This window comes from Rhinolophus sinicus, linkage group LG03, assembly GCF_036562045.2.
Source record: "Rhinolophus sinicus isolate RSC01 linkage group LG03, ASM3656204v1, whole genome shotgun sequence".
NCBI lineage: Eukaryota > Metazoa > Chordata > Mammalia > Chiroptera > Rhinolophidae > Rhinolophus > Rhinolophus sinicus.
The window spans coordinates 40,879,162-40,894,987 of NC_133753.1; the positions used below are offsets into that span (position 1 = coordinate 40,879,162).

The 15,826-nt window shown below is 40.4% G+C and overlaps 1 protein-coding gene across 4 annotated transcripts in view; it reads right to left on the minus strand.

Moving 5' to 3' along the window:
* Positions 1–2,696: 2,696 nt before the first annotated feature.
* FRMD6 (FERM domain containing 6) overlaps positions 2,697–15,826 on the minus strand; it is a 212,507-nt gene continuing 199,377 nt past the window's right edge. For 2 of the 4 annotated variants that reach the window (XM_019725689.2, XM_019725687.2), the window contains exons 11-14: positions 11,579–11,914; positions 10,324–10,455; positions 7,699–7,790; positions 2,697–5,668 (exon numbers count right to left, since the gene is read on the minus strand). In XM_019725689.2, the coding sequence (XP_019581248.1) occupies positions 5,384–5,668; positions 7,699–7,790; positions 10,324–10,455; positions 11,579–11,914 (845 nt within the window). In that variant the 3' untranslated portion in view covers positions 2,697–5,383. The remainder of the gene's footprint in view (positions 5,669–7,698; positions 7,791–10,323; positions 10,456–11,578; positions 11,915–15,826) is intronic. The other 2 variants (XM_074327478.1, XM_074327479.1) reach the window with 1 other exon arrangement.

Consider the following 15,826-nt stretch of genomic DNA (forward strand, 5'->3'; position numbering starts at 1 on the left):
ATATTTGCTATTTGGCCCTTTATAGAAACAAATTTGCCAATCCTTGAGTCAGTATCATTAATAACATGAACTCTACAGTGTGTTTCGCATTTAGAAAAGTAACTATGTTCTCATTGGGTTTATAGTTCAAAAAATGCTTGGCTATTCCTTCTAAATGTCTTTGGGTAAATTTTACATTTAATTGATTATTAATATGGTTGTGTTTAAATATACCAACTTGCTATTTTGTTTTTTACTTGTTCTATTTGGTTTTTGTTTTTTCCCCCCTCTTTATCTTCTCTTGGTTTGGTAATTTTTATTTTATCTCTTATGCCTCTGTTTTATTTTTAGTGGTTGCTTTAGATTTTATAGTATACATCTTTAAGCTATCATAATCCACCTGCAAGTAATATTATACCACTTCAAATATGGTATAAGAAACTTACAATAGTATAGTACTGTCATTTCCCTTTCCTGGTCTTTTTGCTATTGTGTTCATACATTTTATTCTTTACATATGTTATAAACTCCATAGTACATTGTTTTTATTTTTGTTTTAAATGGTCATTCATTTTTTTAAATAGACTTAAAATATGAAAAAATTTGTTTTATATTTACCCACATATTTACCATGTCTAGGGCTCTTCATTCTTTGTGCAGATCAAGTTTTTCATCTGGTATTTTCTTTTCGCCTGAAAGACTTCTAATAACATTTCTTATGCAGATCTGCTGGTGTTGAATTCTTTCAGCTTTTGCAGGCCTGAAAAAATTTTTATTTTGTTTTTGAAAGAGATTTTTGCTGGGTATAGAATTCTATGCTGACAGCACTTTTCTTTCAATATTGAAAAAGGCTTGCTTTTTAAGCTTTGTTAGGCAGGGCCATAGCAATCTTTAGTCTTGGAAAATACCCTTCTGGGTATTTTACAAGATGCCCCATATATTGCAAGGTTTTTTTTCCCCTCCAGATAGGGGAAACACAAACTATTTCTGGCCCTATGTGAGCTCCAGGGATTGTTTTGCCTTTTTCTCGTGGTTCTCTCCCCAATCCCAGATACCTTTGAACTCACATGAGTATGCTGATCAGTACTCAGCTGAAGACTTGAGGAGAACCTCCTACAGATCTCCAGAGTGTATTGTCTCAGTCTCTCTCCCTCTCCCCCTCCCTCTTGCTCTGTGCAGCTCTCTCTTCTCTGGTACTCTGCCCTTTGAATTCTAGTTCCATTGGCCCCCCTGCGTTCTCCACTCTGCCTTCACAATTCAGGGAGACCACTGGGATCTGTTTGGGTTCCTCCTCCCTCACTGTTGCCTGGAAACTCTCTCTAGGCAGTAAGCTCATCTTGTTTCTCTCCAGTTTCTAAGCCTTTGCCTGGATAGCTTGTACCCCACCCCTCCCTACCAGAAGTCCCCATTCAATGCTGTTCTTCTGAGTAAAACCTTCCCTGATCTTCCCACCTCTCGTTCCCACCCCTTAGGTCTTCACTGCCTGTGCCAAAGCAATATACCTATGTAAACCTTGTATATACCTGGCAAAGAGTGGGTACTCAAAACAAATACAGTGCACAAAAAAATGAATTTCATTTATCACACTATCAAAATTTTAAGTCTGTCTTCCCTATTAAGTTCTGAGCTACCTCTAAGGGCAATGGATAACACGGTGTATGTAGTAGAAAAAGCAAAGATTTTGGAGACAGATTTGGGTTTAAAACTCTGGCCTATCAATTACTAGCTATAGGATCTTGGGCAAGTTTATTTCCTCAGCTATAAAATGAGGGTGGCAACTCCTTGAAGCGTTCTGAGGAGAACTATCAGACACATAGTAAGATAAACAGGTATTTTCTTCCCTTGCCTCCATTTCACTTACAATTTACCAGATACTCTGCAAGATACATGGGTAACACCCCACAAGAAAGCTTTTGTTTTGGATTTCATGCTTCCAAATGACCACATGGCTCAAGTATATAAAAGTTAAATGTTTGTTAGATTTGAAAACCTTTCTCTCTCCTACCTTAGTCATCCAGAGCATATTATACCTATCACCTTCTTTAACCCCTAGTGGTCCTTTGAATTAGTATTCCCATTTTTATAGCCAAGAAATACAGGTAATGGATTTTCTTTTAGGATAGCAGGGGCATTTCAGAATCCTGTCTATAGACACTACGCTCTGGGCTTTGTCCTTTATGCCATGTTGTCCTCACATTCAGTGTTGTAAATGTGTGCTTTTAAATGCAACCACTTAGTTTTGATTTTTGTTTTTACATTAAAAGCATGACTCTAATGATGACTGTTTTAAGGGCAAAGTTAAAGTAGTTATTTTAATTTAAAAAATAAAAAATATTCTATTTGATAAGTAGAGTCCTTTCAGCAACACAATGTGGGACTGAATAGTGGCTGACTGCCACGACCTCTCGGACTTAGCCTCTTGGAGCCTTGTTTCCTTCATCTCCAAGAACAGTAATGGTACCTGCCTCTGGGAAGACAAGGAGTAAACGAGTTAACAATGAACTTTTAACACATGTGGAGCAGGGTCTGGGACATGGCAGGGCTCAGCATCGGCTATTGCTATCATCATCATGAGGACTGTTTTGCTCAGAATTCGGTCACACTGGAACTTTATATTGACTTTTAATGTGCACGATTAAAGAAGAACACAAAGAAAACATTCATTCTTTCATGCTTCTTGCTTAACTGAGAAGTATAACAAAAAAATGCACTTCAAGACAAATAAAAACTAACTTTATTGACTGTTAATCTTACCATGAAATGCCTACAAGAATAATTACAAAATAACGTAGTTTTTTTTTTTTTTTTTAACACACTTTTGGTATCATCCTGATATGATGATCCTTTCACAGAAAGGATTATTGACAGTTTATGTAGATATAAAGCTCACTGTTGCACATACATATGTAGATGTGTAGAGGCAAAATATACCAAATCGGTATACTAACTAGCAATGGATATTAACAAATGCAGAATAAATAACAGCTTTATACTTTTCCTTTTTTTTATTTTTTAAAACAATTTCCAAATACAAAAATGTAGGTATTCAAAATGGATTTTCATATACATATATATAATTCTGCTGCAAACAGTGGATCCAAAAGCAAAAATAAAAATGTCCTTAGCATGTTTTATTTTTGAAAACCCACAAGACTGTTCAAAATCCAATTAGAAAGAAGGTGTGCAAAACCACCAACAGTGCTGGCAAAACCCTGAAGACTTGATTCTGGCTGAAGGAGAGAGAAAATAAGTATAAAGCACTACCTAAGTAATGAAATATGTTTTTTCTTGATGACTACAAGAGCTAAGGAAATGTACCACATTATGACCTGGGCTCTTTAGAATCAAACTTCACCAGGATCTGTCTCTTGAGCATCTGTAAAAAATGATGGATTATTTAATGACTTATAAGTAAAAGAGACATTAAATAATCCTTTCATACTTTCATCCTTTTTATACAGAGACTGAGATACTTTTATACATTCTGATATGTGAAACTTTGGTTCTTTTAAAACATTTGATAAAAGTAAAATAATTTCATGACTACAGAACACTATAGAAGTTTGTTCCTTTGAAAGTGTCAAGTTAAACTGATTTGACCAGGCTTGTTGTGCACACACTGCCCTGTCACATCCATATGGGGACATTCGAGGGGTTGCACAGGTGGAGCTTGCTCATGTTCTCCGTGTGTTTATAATACTGACTCCCATCTGTGGGTAACACTGCATGTTCTGTACCCTAAATCTATTTCTTTGTTACCTGAAAACTTAATTTTGTATAAAAATATGAGTTTCTTTAGAAAATAATATATAGTTTCTTTTTTAATAAAACCTGGTATATAGAAAAATGGTATATCAAAATATGGTAAACAAATGTTTTAAATATGAAATCATTAAAAACATTTCATAGAAAGACATTGTGCGAAAGGACTCTCTTGAAGTGCACGCAACATTGTTACTGTACATTTAAAGGTTAGTGAGTTCATTCTCCTGACTTGGTTTCACTATATGTCCTAACAGCAGTGGCAGTAACTGTCTTAAAAAATGGCCTTTTCTGTATGTTTTTACTTCAAAATTAATACAAAGACACCCTCTAGATCAGTGGTTTTCAACTCTGCTGCATATTAGCTCCATTTGGAGAACTTCAAAAGAAAAGGCAATTCCACCCGGGTTTTACCACAAGAGACTGATTTAATTCACTGGACGTGGGACCCAGACATTGTTAGGTATTTTTTTAAAGCTCCCCAAATAATTCTAGTATGCACCCTGGGTTGAGAAGAATGGCAAAAGACACAGGAGAAAATAGTCATTTTTAACTCTATGTATGTCAACTGATTGTCCGCAGGTATCATTCATTCAATGACGCATCTTCCATATTAAACAAGACCATGTATGCAAGCTAGTCATGGAAGTGAAAATGAAGCAGTAAGCTTTAAACACATATAAACACGCACAATCTCATGTATTTATATATGTATAATAACATATACGTATAGTCAGGGTATTTTTGGTTAAGTAGAAACTAGCATTACCACAATTTGTTCTTGATTTAAAAAAAAAAAAAAGACACCAAGCGCAAACATTTTCTAAGTCACTTCCATAATTTTAACAGAAAACAGGGTTGGAAACTCCACAAAATACATTATGACTTGAACACCATCGATCTGTTACTTGGATGAGGAAGTCAACTGAGTCCTAGACTTTTCCAGAAGAGCAGGAGGAGGACATGGCACTGACTGGGTGTGAAGGAGTCACACGGCATCACAACATGCACAGGCTTCTGGTTATTGCTTACGTCACGTCTTCTTGACCCTGGGCTGCACTCCTGTTACGTACGTATCTTTGGCTTGCTAGAACCAAATGCTTTTGACTGCTTCATTAGTGTTCATTTTGGGACAGCCCCAGTGAGGCGGCAATGGCTGTGTACTAGGCAAGGTCTCTCCATTAAAAAAAGAGAGACTCTTCTCTCTCCTCCCTCAAAACATGAGCATTTCATGAGGGAGTGATAAAAAAAATTTACAAGCAAACAAATAAACCTAACGACATCGTTCACATGATTTAAAAAAAAAAATGTGCTGTTATATGTAACTGAATTAAAAAACAACAATGAACAAAAACACCACCATTCAATATCCTGAAGGCTTGGTAACCAGTAAAGCACATTTGCTTTCCAAAGGATCACGGACTTCCGGGCACTTGTCTTGCTGTACATTCTCTTCTACTTCTGCGCAATACTTAAAGTGCAATTGTCCCAAGGCTTTTATTTCCATCACAAATATCATAAAGAGCGAGCTGCGTTTGGGGTGAAAAAAATATGGCACAAGAAACATGTAAAGAAAGAACCCATGGCTTTCACAGCCTCTAGCAAAACAGCAGGCTGCCGGATAGCTGCACGCAGACGTACTTTATACAACAAACTCTGGAACTTCATCATGAGTGAGATCCAGAGAAAAGTATTTGCTGGTTCTTTTGACTGGGAAAGCATCTTGGATGTTGACACACTGCTGAGCCAAGCAGCTGTTGCAGTAGAGGCCTTCTTCATCCAGTTCATGGCCACATCCGAAAGTGTAACTCTGAGCCGTGTCTTGACACAGACCTGCAATGCGCAAGAAGTCTTTCTGGTAGAGTCTGATGTCATCAAGGCTCAAGCTATGTCGATCGGTGGAAGTCTTTGGTTTTCGACATATAGTCTGTAAAAACAAGGGGAGGCTGAAATAATGTCAAGAGTAGACTACAGTGAAAGGTTAGCAACATTTGCCCTGTAGACAGAGGGGCTGCAGAATCATAAAAGGTTAAGGAATCTCTCTATATGTTAGAAAGTGGTTTCCAATCTGAGGTCTCCGGGCCTGAGGTCCTGGTGGGGAAATATCAGCATCACCACCAACAATAATAGGAGCTAATATTTACTGAGCCTTTATTATGTGCTAGACCCTGATCTAAACACCCTACATGTATTATTAACTCATTTAATCTTCCTATTGGCTCTGAAGCAAGTGCTATTATTCTCCCCATTTTATAGATGAGTAATCCAAGACACAGACAAGTAAAACGCAACAGGAATCTATCTCTAGCATCTCAGAAATCAAGCAATTATCTGAACATAAGGCTGCATAGGTAAAGATAGTTTCTTTGTTTTTTCACTAGGATGTGGCAGCTCAAGGTGGCAACATTCTCATGCTGAGGTCTGTGATTATATTAATAGGAAATGGGAAAACAAACTAATTATTACTCAAGAAACACAGTTTGAAGAACTATTTTTTTTAAAAGCCAGAATTCTTGGGTGGAAAAATAATATGAAGTGTTCCTGGTGCAGAAAAGGCTGATAGGCAAGCGCCCGACTGAGAGGCAGCTCTTGAACACTGCAAGGGCCGTGTTCTGCCAAATGGTTCACACAGCAGGTAGCAGACTTTTGGAACTCGTTATCCCAAGAGGTGGTACTGGCTGAAAATATAAATAGGTTAAAAATGGCTCAGGTAATTATACGAATGGAAGATACTAAGTGGGTTATTTAAGGAAAGGAGGCGTTATCTCTCCAACTTTTGTTGCTGAACACCACAAAGGCCAACCTTGTTAGAGTAAGATACCACTTTTGCTGGAGGCAAAAGTCCCAGGAGGGGAGAAGAGTGTCTGAGCACAACAGTATTTTACTAGGAAGTGTCAACCCGAGCACTCCCTGAAGCTGAGGATCCCTTGTACTGATGCCGTCTCCCTGGGCGCCAATGAGATGTCACACAGAGAATTCAATAGATTATCACCACAAATCCTCAAGGCAGGCACAGAATGCGCTCCCCATTTTGTAGGTGTGGAATCTGACTCTCAGCGGTGCCCCACAAACATTTACAATAAGAGCTAACGCCTGGCGGAGCACGGGTGCAAACCCAGGCTTTGAAACTGGAGCTCATACACCTAATCGTACTCCACCTACTGCTTTAAAAATTACTCACTGGAGTTTTCAGAAGAATATTTAATAAAATGTCAGTTTACATTATGGCTACTTAAAGTAGAAGTAGAAGAGAGAAAGGACCACTGGGGAAAAAAAGGAAGAAAGAGAGAAAAATGTTGGAGGCCAAGACTGCCAGAATGCAAGAGAAAGCAATAAAAGACAGAAACACACAGAAGGAAAAAAAAAATAGAGAGAACCCAAGAAAGAGAGACATAAAAAGAAAGATGGGAGAGTTCTCGGAAAATAGATGTTAATATAAGTTGTCCATTATATCCAAACATGGCAACCATGAGTATCAGAGTATTTTAATTTACCTTTTGACATGGTAACAGTCTAACCAGTGAACACAGGTTATCAAATACTCTTGCTTAGCATACTTTGAAAATTCACTCTGAATGGAATAATCAGAATATAAAAACATTTCTGCCAACAACATACCTGACAAATTGTGGAGGTCAATCAACACACACACACACACACACACACACGCGCGCGCGCGCGCGCACACACACACACACACACACACACACACTTAACCTAAAGCCTGAAGGCTAGAGGCTTCCCTTCCCACCTACAAAAGTGTGAAACAAAGTACATAATTTATCTAAAAACAAAATGAACTCAAAATGGAACTAGCAAACAAAATGGAAACAAATTCAGAGTAAAAGTAGAATGTATGTATCTGGTAAGAATCATTTCCTTAGGATTTTTAATTTTCACTTATTTATATAAACATAAATGTCAAGTTCCTACTTAAATTTTCAATTCCTTCCATACCTGTGGAAGAGAATCGGTACTCTGGCCACGAAGTTTGACAACTGTTTCTGAGGAGCTGGAGGTGGAAGAACCGATTTCTTTTACAATCAACCCTAAAGTAAAACACAGAGAAAAAAAAAATTAAGACTTCAAATTATTCAAACCTCTTGCCACATATCTGACATATACTACAACCAAGAATGAAAGATCAAATATTAACCCTGCTGAAAATCTCACTGTGACTTTTTGGTGGTAGAGCCTTTTTGATGCTGGACAAACAGGATGGAACACTTTTTATCTTCTGTCTTACAGTAAATCGGAGGGGTCAGGGGGAGGAGGGGAAAGTGAGATAAATGTGGGGTTTGAGTATAGGAAGGAGTTTAGAGCGTGAATGTTCTAAAATAAACGTCTAAAAGCTATGCATGATGAAGTTATTAATAGAAACAAAGACCGCAGATATAAAGGAATCTCTTTACTATATCTCCTAAAGTTTTCCCACTTTCCACATAATACTAACTTTGAATGTAATGCCACCTAAACAGTGACGCTGCCTTCTAAGTTTGGTTCCACTTGGCCACTCAGTGGGTGAGGGCTCTGGTCTCTGGCGTCACACGTATTGGGGTGGGAACCTGGCCCAAACCAGTAATTCTCTGTGTCCTGGCCAGCTACTCAGCCACTCTGTGTCTTAGTCTCCTCCTTTCATAAAATGGGGCTGGTAACAGCACAATCAGCAATGTTTTATGATTAAAGAGCAAATGCATGAAAAGCACGAGGCACCGGGCCTGCTTATGAAACACCCCCAGTTTACAGAAGCTCTTCTTGCTGACGGGGCACTGTGACACATACCTCCTGCAGCTGATCCCACTGGCTCAAAATGAGAGGCCACAGTGACAATCAGTTCTGCATCTCTAAGAGCCACAGGGCCCCTGATCGCCTCAGAGGCAACCTGCTAATATTTTGGAAACAGAAATCCAGGGCTGACACTTCCTTATGAGTCTGTGGCATGTGAGTGAAGCACCCCAAAAAATGTTTCAGAAGATAAAATAACCAACAAGAACTGGAGATGTAAAGGAAGGTCACTGACATATTTCTTGCAAATCGATGAAGCAAGCGAATAGGTCAAGTCCCAGATCCTTAAAGCCAATGACTTAAGTGCCTTCCCGCCTTATATAAAAAAGAATCTTGACTAACGCGATTTTTATTCAGCCACTGCTAGTAACGGACAGAAATGACTGGTGTGAACTATCTTTGTGTTAACTGCTTCCCTCATACCCCCTTCCCATAGGCACTTTCGTGTACATTGTTTTAAACCATTTTCTCTACACACACACAGAGAATGAGTGAGAGTATGCTATTTGTGTACCTATAATGTGCACATAATTGTGAATTTACATTTAGTATATATTGTAATGCATTTATAAGGAAAAATTCAATATAATAAAGCAAATGGGCAAAAAAGAGAAAAAGTTGGGTATAAGAACTAAGCATGACTAGAGCAACCAGCCTGTTGAGTCTCTGTTGGTCAGGCCGAGTGATTCTATGCAACAAGTGGCAGGTCTGTCCCTGGCAGGGCACGTGACGGCCGTGGTTCTGCTTGGTCAGCAAGTGGAATTCTGCAGTAAAAGGCTCCTTGTGCTGTTGCAGAGTCCGTGCCAGAATGACAGGGACAGTGAGTGCTGGCCGCATTCATCTGATTCCTCGCCCTGGCACATGGGAGAGGCTCACTCTCAGGGACTGGGAGTGAGCCTCGCAGGGGTCTTGCCAGGGCAATGGCAGGTCCCTCCAGTCCGACAGGGTCTTTTACTCAGTCAGAGCTGTACCAGGCATAACAATAAGCATGTAGGTCATTCTGACAGTGCTGGTTCCTAAGGCTCATTTCTCTAAAGAGCAGAGACTCATTCATGACATGTTAACCAAAGCAGTTAGAAGTAACGGAGGTTTAAAAACAAAACCCATACTGCTGCTAGTTTTTTAAAGATAACGTCTTTCATTTGATAGAAATACATATTATATATTATATACTATTATATAACCCTATAATCGGGTTACGGTGAATGCATGTTTTCTGGAAGAATTCATCAAACATGGAATTTAAAAGTGTCTTTTTATGTCACCTTTTTTTGACATTTTTCCCTCCAGACTCCTGTACCGAGTATAACACAGTGCGGGAAAACAAACCTGGAGACCTGACTTCTCTTTCTAGGCAAGTAGCGTTTGTCTTCTCTAATCTACAGGTTTTCTCGTCTACAAAAAGGAGGCCAGTCTAAAGGGTCTGTGAGGCCCCTTTCAGATGTATTAAGTAATTCCCCGATTATCATTTAAAATACAGAGAGAGAGAGAGAGAGAGAGAGAGACAGAGAGAGAGACAGAGAGAGAGACAGAGAGAGAGACAGAGAGAGAGAGAGAGAGAATCCTGTTTTACAACTTTGTCCAGAACAAGGGGTAGAAGATGCCACTTCGTAATCCGGGTGCTTCTCCCCCTTCCTCTTCCTCCACCGAAGGCACATGATCCCGCCGTTTATGACACTGACTTGGAAAGGCTCTAATGCCAGTCCTGTTTCTGATCGCACACGTGTGTTTTCTGAGGCACCTGCTTCCCAGGCCAGGGCAGTCACTCGCTAAGGAGGACTTCCCGTAGGAGCTCACCAGAATGTCCATTCAGCTTCCGCGAGAGGAGCATGTCCTCCGTGATATAGATGCACACGTCCGGGCTGACGCCCAGGGACTCTTCGTTCATCTGCTCCACGTCCCTGGGGTCATCAACCAACATCTCTATTTCTGACACAGAAAGAGGAAAAGACACTTAATGACATAAAGGGAAATGGTCACCATAATTCAAAGCCACACTTTGAGGGAGGCTATGTCATTATTCATATTTTAAAACACATTTGCTAACGAGACTCTTCAGTAGGAAACTCTAGGGACATTATCAACTAGACGCTACTTGTTCTCTTTTTCACAGGATTGCTGTTATCTACATGTCTTATAATGCCACAGTCTTGACTGTTAATTATTCTTTACTCTTTAAGAAAGAAGAAAAGCTGTACTACCACGCTGCAATGACAAAGGGCAAACTGAGACTGACGGGCCGTGTGCCCAATGCCAAAGCAGACTGTTGACATAGAGTGAGCAACTCATGAAGCTCCCCACTTCCCACAGCTGCCCACTCTCAGGACATTTAGTGGCTCAATTTGCGATCCACATGAATTCCATAGTAACTAAACATACATTTTGTGTTTTCCCTAATGGAGTCAGTATCTTTTCCCCAATGCTGACTGCTATAGCAATTATTTGAGACAGAAAAAGAATCAAATAATAAAAAGGATGCACACAAATGGTACATTTGGCTGACACAGGCTGTGGGTCTCATCTTATTTCCTCAACACAGAGTTAAGCAGCCAGGTGCAATATTTCCTTTATACTCCCTAGAGTTTTGGTGACACGGGAGGTGTTTAAGAAATATTTACAAATGTCCTAGGCTCAAATCTTTTTGGTAGAAGTTCAAGACATTTCTGGCACTATCACTGCATCCCACCTGTTGTCCTAACCAATGCTTATTTCATTTGGAAATCAGAGGTGCAGACACAGGGCTGTAGGACTGACTTCTATTCCACTTCCTATAACCCACGAACACTTAGAATTCACAACCACCCAACTCCGTGGTGGCAAAGAAGCATGAGTAGAGGGATGTTCTGTTCCCAAACACGAACAACTCAACCAAGTCATTGGGGAGGGTGACAAGACACCTCCTATTCTCTATTACTGCTTCTTAGCTGCTCTCCAGACATCAACTCCATAGAACCAATGCTTGGGGGGAAGGGGGGAGCTAGGAGAGCAGAAGACGCTAGCAAGTGAGGCTGAGCGAGCGCTGTTAGCTGGGCGGGCCTGGCGGAAGGGTTACCATCATCCTGGGAGTCCTCTTCCAGGCGGTCCTTGCCCCCGCTCTCCACGCCTGAGGTGTGGGAGCTGCCATGGCTGGTCATTGAGCTGCATGCCTTCAGCTTGCGGTGGATGGCGCTGCCAGGGTAGCTGTCCTCTGGCCCCGTGTCCCGGGGCTTGGTGTCTGCCTCGATGCCCGAGGTGTGGGAACTGCTGTGGCTGGCGGTGGAGTGACGAGACAGGCGCTTGTGCTTCATGCTGCCCGCGCTGCTGCCGCTGGCCCGGGACCGCTTTTCCAGCTGGTCCATGTCAAGGTCCAGGTTGTCACTGATGTAAGATTCCCGGTACTGCTTCTTCTCTGTGTGGTGGGGAGCACAGCACCGAGACAGAAAAGAACAGTTGGTTCGCTTAAGTGAGTCCTTACGCCAAGAACAAGTACAATTTCATACTCAGAATCTAGTGACTGGAAAGTGGTCTGAACTCTGCGAGGAGCTCCACTTAAGAAAATCACAAATTGAGGAAGAGTCAGTACAACAGATTCGAAGGGAGTATTCAAACTACTCAAAAAGTTTTACAGCTTCAAACACGATAGAAGAGTGCTTATAAGTCGGCAGACCACTTGTCAGCAAACTGCTGTTGCTGGTCCACAGTGAAGTAAGTTCAGTAATTGAGAATACACATTGAGAAATTTTTAGAGCAATCTGACATCGTCATGACAGCCACGAATGTGATTCTGTTATTTTACAAGAGTAGTATCAGTCCACAGTAGATTAGAAATTTTAAAAACCTGGTCCTTCCCCACAGGTAACTTCAGAAGCACTGCTATAGGAGGCCGTTCAATAAACATAATTATGGTAACTGCCAGTCATTTTATTTGTTCATTTTTCAGTATGGTTCATTGTTAGTTTATCTCTAACTGTCTGCTACAATTTAAAGTAAAACTATATTCTTCTGAGGATTTCTTTCAAAGAATTCTAAAATTTAGGTTTACATGAATAAAGATTGCTTTTCTCCATTTAGGCTGAATTAGTGAGGCTTTATCATCTATTTGGAAAACATAGTAATCACTGTTGATTTGCTACGTGGTTTCTGATGGGTAAAACTGTTCTTTAACATGTCAGTGCTTTAATATAAAGACATAAGATTGGAAAGTCCCCTTTATCAAATGCTAAACTATCCATTACATTAACACAAAGTTACAACTGAGGTGCAGGTGCATGACTGACACAAAAATATTATTTTTGTGTTTCAGGTCAGAAATTTAAAACAAAAATAAATAGTTTAGCTTCCTTGTATTTTTAATACTGATGAGAAGTAACACATTACAACAATACTAAACACGGAGCGTGCATTTTGGGAATGTTAAGTTGATATGATTTCAGAAACTGCTAACTAGTAGACTAATTGGGTTCTCAGGGGGGTGATAATGGATTTAATGTCTTGTTTCTTGATTAAGTGAAAACACTTGCACTCCTGATGTCTGAATCCGGTTCTAAAGTACAAGAGGCTCCCCAGAGAAGAAATGAGCATCAGCAGAAAGAGAAAAAGGTAACGCTTTCCAGGATGCAAAGTGAAAAAAATGCTTAGAGAAGGCTATGTGTGCATTTCTGGGCGCCAGCCCATTCATGTCAATTCTGAGCAATCGGGCTGAAACACAAAGGTAAGTGAGCGTGTGTAGCCACACCGAAAGCAGACTGGAACGGGACATCACAGCCACACATGTATCACTGAGACAAAAATGCATCCAACCCATTTCTGAGGGCTAGACTGGGTTCCAAAGACTCCTATTTTCTAAAGGCAACAGGGATTGAGATGAAGATGGAGAATTAAAGGCGTTTGCAAAATGCTCAGACAATTTCTATTCACTGGAGTTTCAAAATAATAGCCATGTGGCCCTTGGAAGGGTGGCAAGTAAAGAGAAAAAAGTAGCGAGAGAGAGAGAGAGAGAGAGAGAGAGAGAGAGAGAGAAGTTCTATAGGGTGTTAGAGATTTAAGACAATTGGAAATCGTGGATCTAGCAATTTAAAAGCTTTTCCACCCTTCACAAATAGTCCTTCTGCTGCCAACTTCCTGATAATCTGGTTTAGAGCCAATCATAGTCCACACTCACTGGTACACTCACTGGAAGCTAAGCACTTGCCAGACTGTTCTCCTCCTACAAGGAGCCCAGTGTAAATCCACTTCCTGTTACAGCGTCAGTGCAGACTTGGTGCTCCACGAAGCTGCCTTTGGTTCCCATAACAGTGCTACATCATTACTTAGACCCAGGGTTTCCAGGTGGGAATTCCTGCCCATTCTCAGGAATTTTTTTCGCTTTCCCGTTCCCGAATCCCGAGATATAAACTGTTTTCTGTTCTCCACGATGAATCGCTTCCACAAAGTGATGGCCGATACTACCAATCACCTGGGTTCAAGGAGCGGATTTTCCTGATTTCCCGACCAACTTCTTGGGATTTGGGAACGGAAAAGCAAAAAAAATTCCCCAAAATGGGTGGGGATTCCCACCCGCAAACCCTACTTAGACCCTCTGCAAACACTTAAGAAGCTTCCCACCACTCAGTGACAAACTGAGGGACAGGCTGAAATAATTCAGAAATTTATTTAAGAAATGCAAAATGAGCCCCTCATTCCCCTAGTAATCACCAGCATCCACAGCACAGATGGTCAGCATGTCAACGTTTTTATTCCCTCTGTGGAAAAAGCCCAGGGGCCAGAGGTTTTCATTACTTTGGAAGATAGCGCAGTCAATTTAATCTCTAGACACAGAGCCTGAGAATAAGCTCCAGCTACTGATATAAAACTATATATCTTAGTGTTATATATCTTATATGTAGCTTTATATGTATGTATAAAGGTGGGTTTAAAAGCTATATATATTTTTAATGACAAAGGCATTTCTTCTCTTCTAACTACTGTGGAAGAAAGAATTCTTGAGAATTCATTTTCTACTACAAAATGCTAAAATACTGTATCAGACAAGATGACTCTGAAACAAAATTAATTAAGACAAATACAGACTCCTTTTGTGCTGTTTTGCTAAACCAATGTTGAGAAAGGGGTTTTCTTAAGAAAAACGGTGGAGTACTTAAGTGCGGGTGAGATAACTGGATTCAGGTCCAGGTTGGTCCACAGAAACTTAGTTTTGGGCTTCCTTCTGACCTGGAGGGATCTCTAAGTACAAGAAATTAAGTATGCTGTCTTTGGAATAAAGCAAGAAACATGCTGCTCCCCCCAAATCTATGTATACTTATCCAAATAAAAAATCCAATTTACACTTTGTTTTTTATCCTTTCATTGCTCTACTCACGTAAGCCCCTGGATGCCTTTGGTACTATGTGTGGTAATGGACAAAACCCTAAGAATTCAAAATTCTTTGTAATTTTACCTTAGACCCTATAGGGCAGGTTCATTAATTGTTTTAGGCTCTAAAGAGCTCCCAGTAAGGTCACCTCAACAAGAACTTACTAAAATGCTGCTGGCAGAGAGCGGATGGAATGAATGAACTTCGCCAGGCACCAATCAGGAATGAGGCCGACGTGGCAAATGACGACCTCTGCACCTAAGTCACTCACCTCCTCTCCCAAGTTTCCTTGGCACTGTCTGACTTCCTCTGAATATTCATGTCGGGACGGGAGGGATGTATTTGTGATATCAATGAGTCATTATGGGGAAGAACTGGCTGTCTGGCAGTGAAGGAAGCCAATACGCCTGACAGTTTTCCCAATTCTCTCAGAAGACAGATGAAGTTTGGTGGCAGACGGTGGGAGATGATTCACGTTCTAATTGTTTCTTAAATTACAATGACATCTCCAAACTTTGTCTCATTTAGATAGAGGCAGCTTTTGCGAGAAATCAATCAGATGTGCAAACCTCTGTAAGTTTTTTTGCTGGTGAAGAGAGGACAGGCATTTGTCTTGTTTCTGTGGGTAAGGTGGGGTCTGAGAGGTCAAAATGTGTTTAAGACATGGACCTAAGGTATGAATCTGCGTCCTAATGATCATGCAAATACCTCAAATCTACTAATCTAATCAAATTATGAAGAATTAGTACATGAATTTGCAAAACAAACTGAAGACATTACAACATAAACAAATATGCAAAATAGCATTTTGGGGGATTAGAAGTTGGAGTGTGTTAAATGAAATAACTCCAGGGTACCACCAACTCAAGATAAAGGGCCAACCATGAGGTTAACATTGTAAAGTTAACAATGTTAGAAGCCCCATCCCTCCTTCCTCTGCTTCACCATGATGGATGTGTCCGGCTTTTC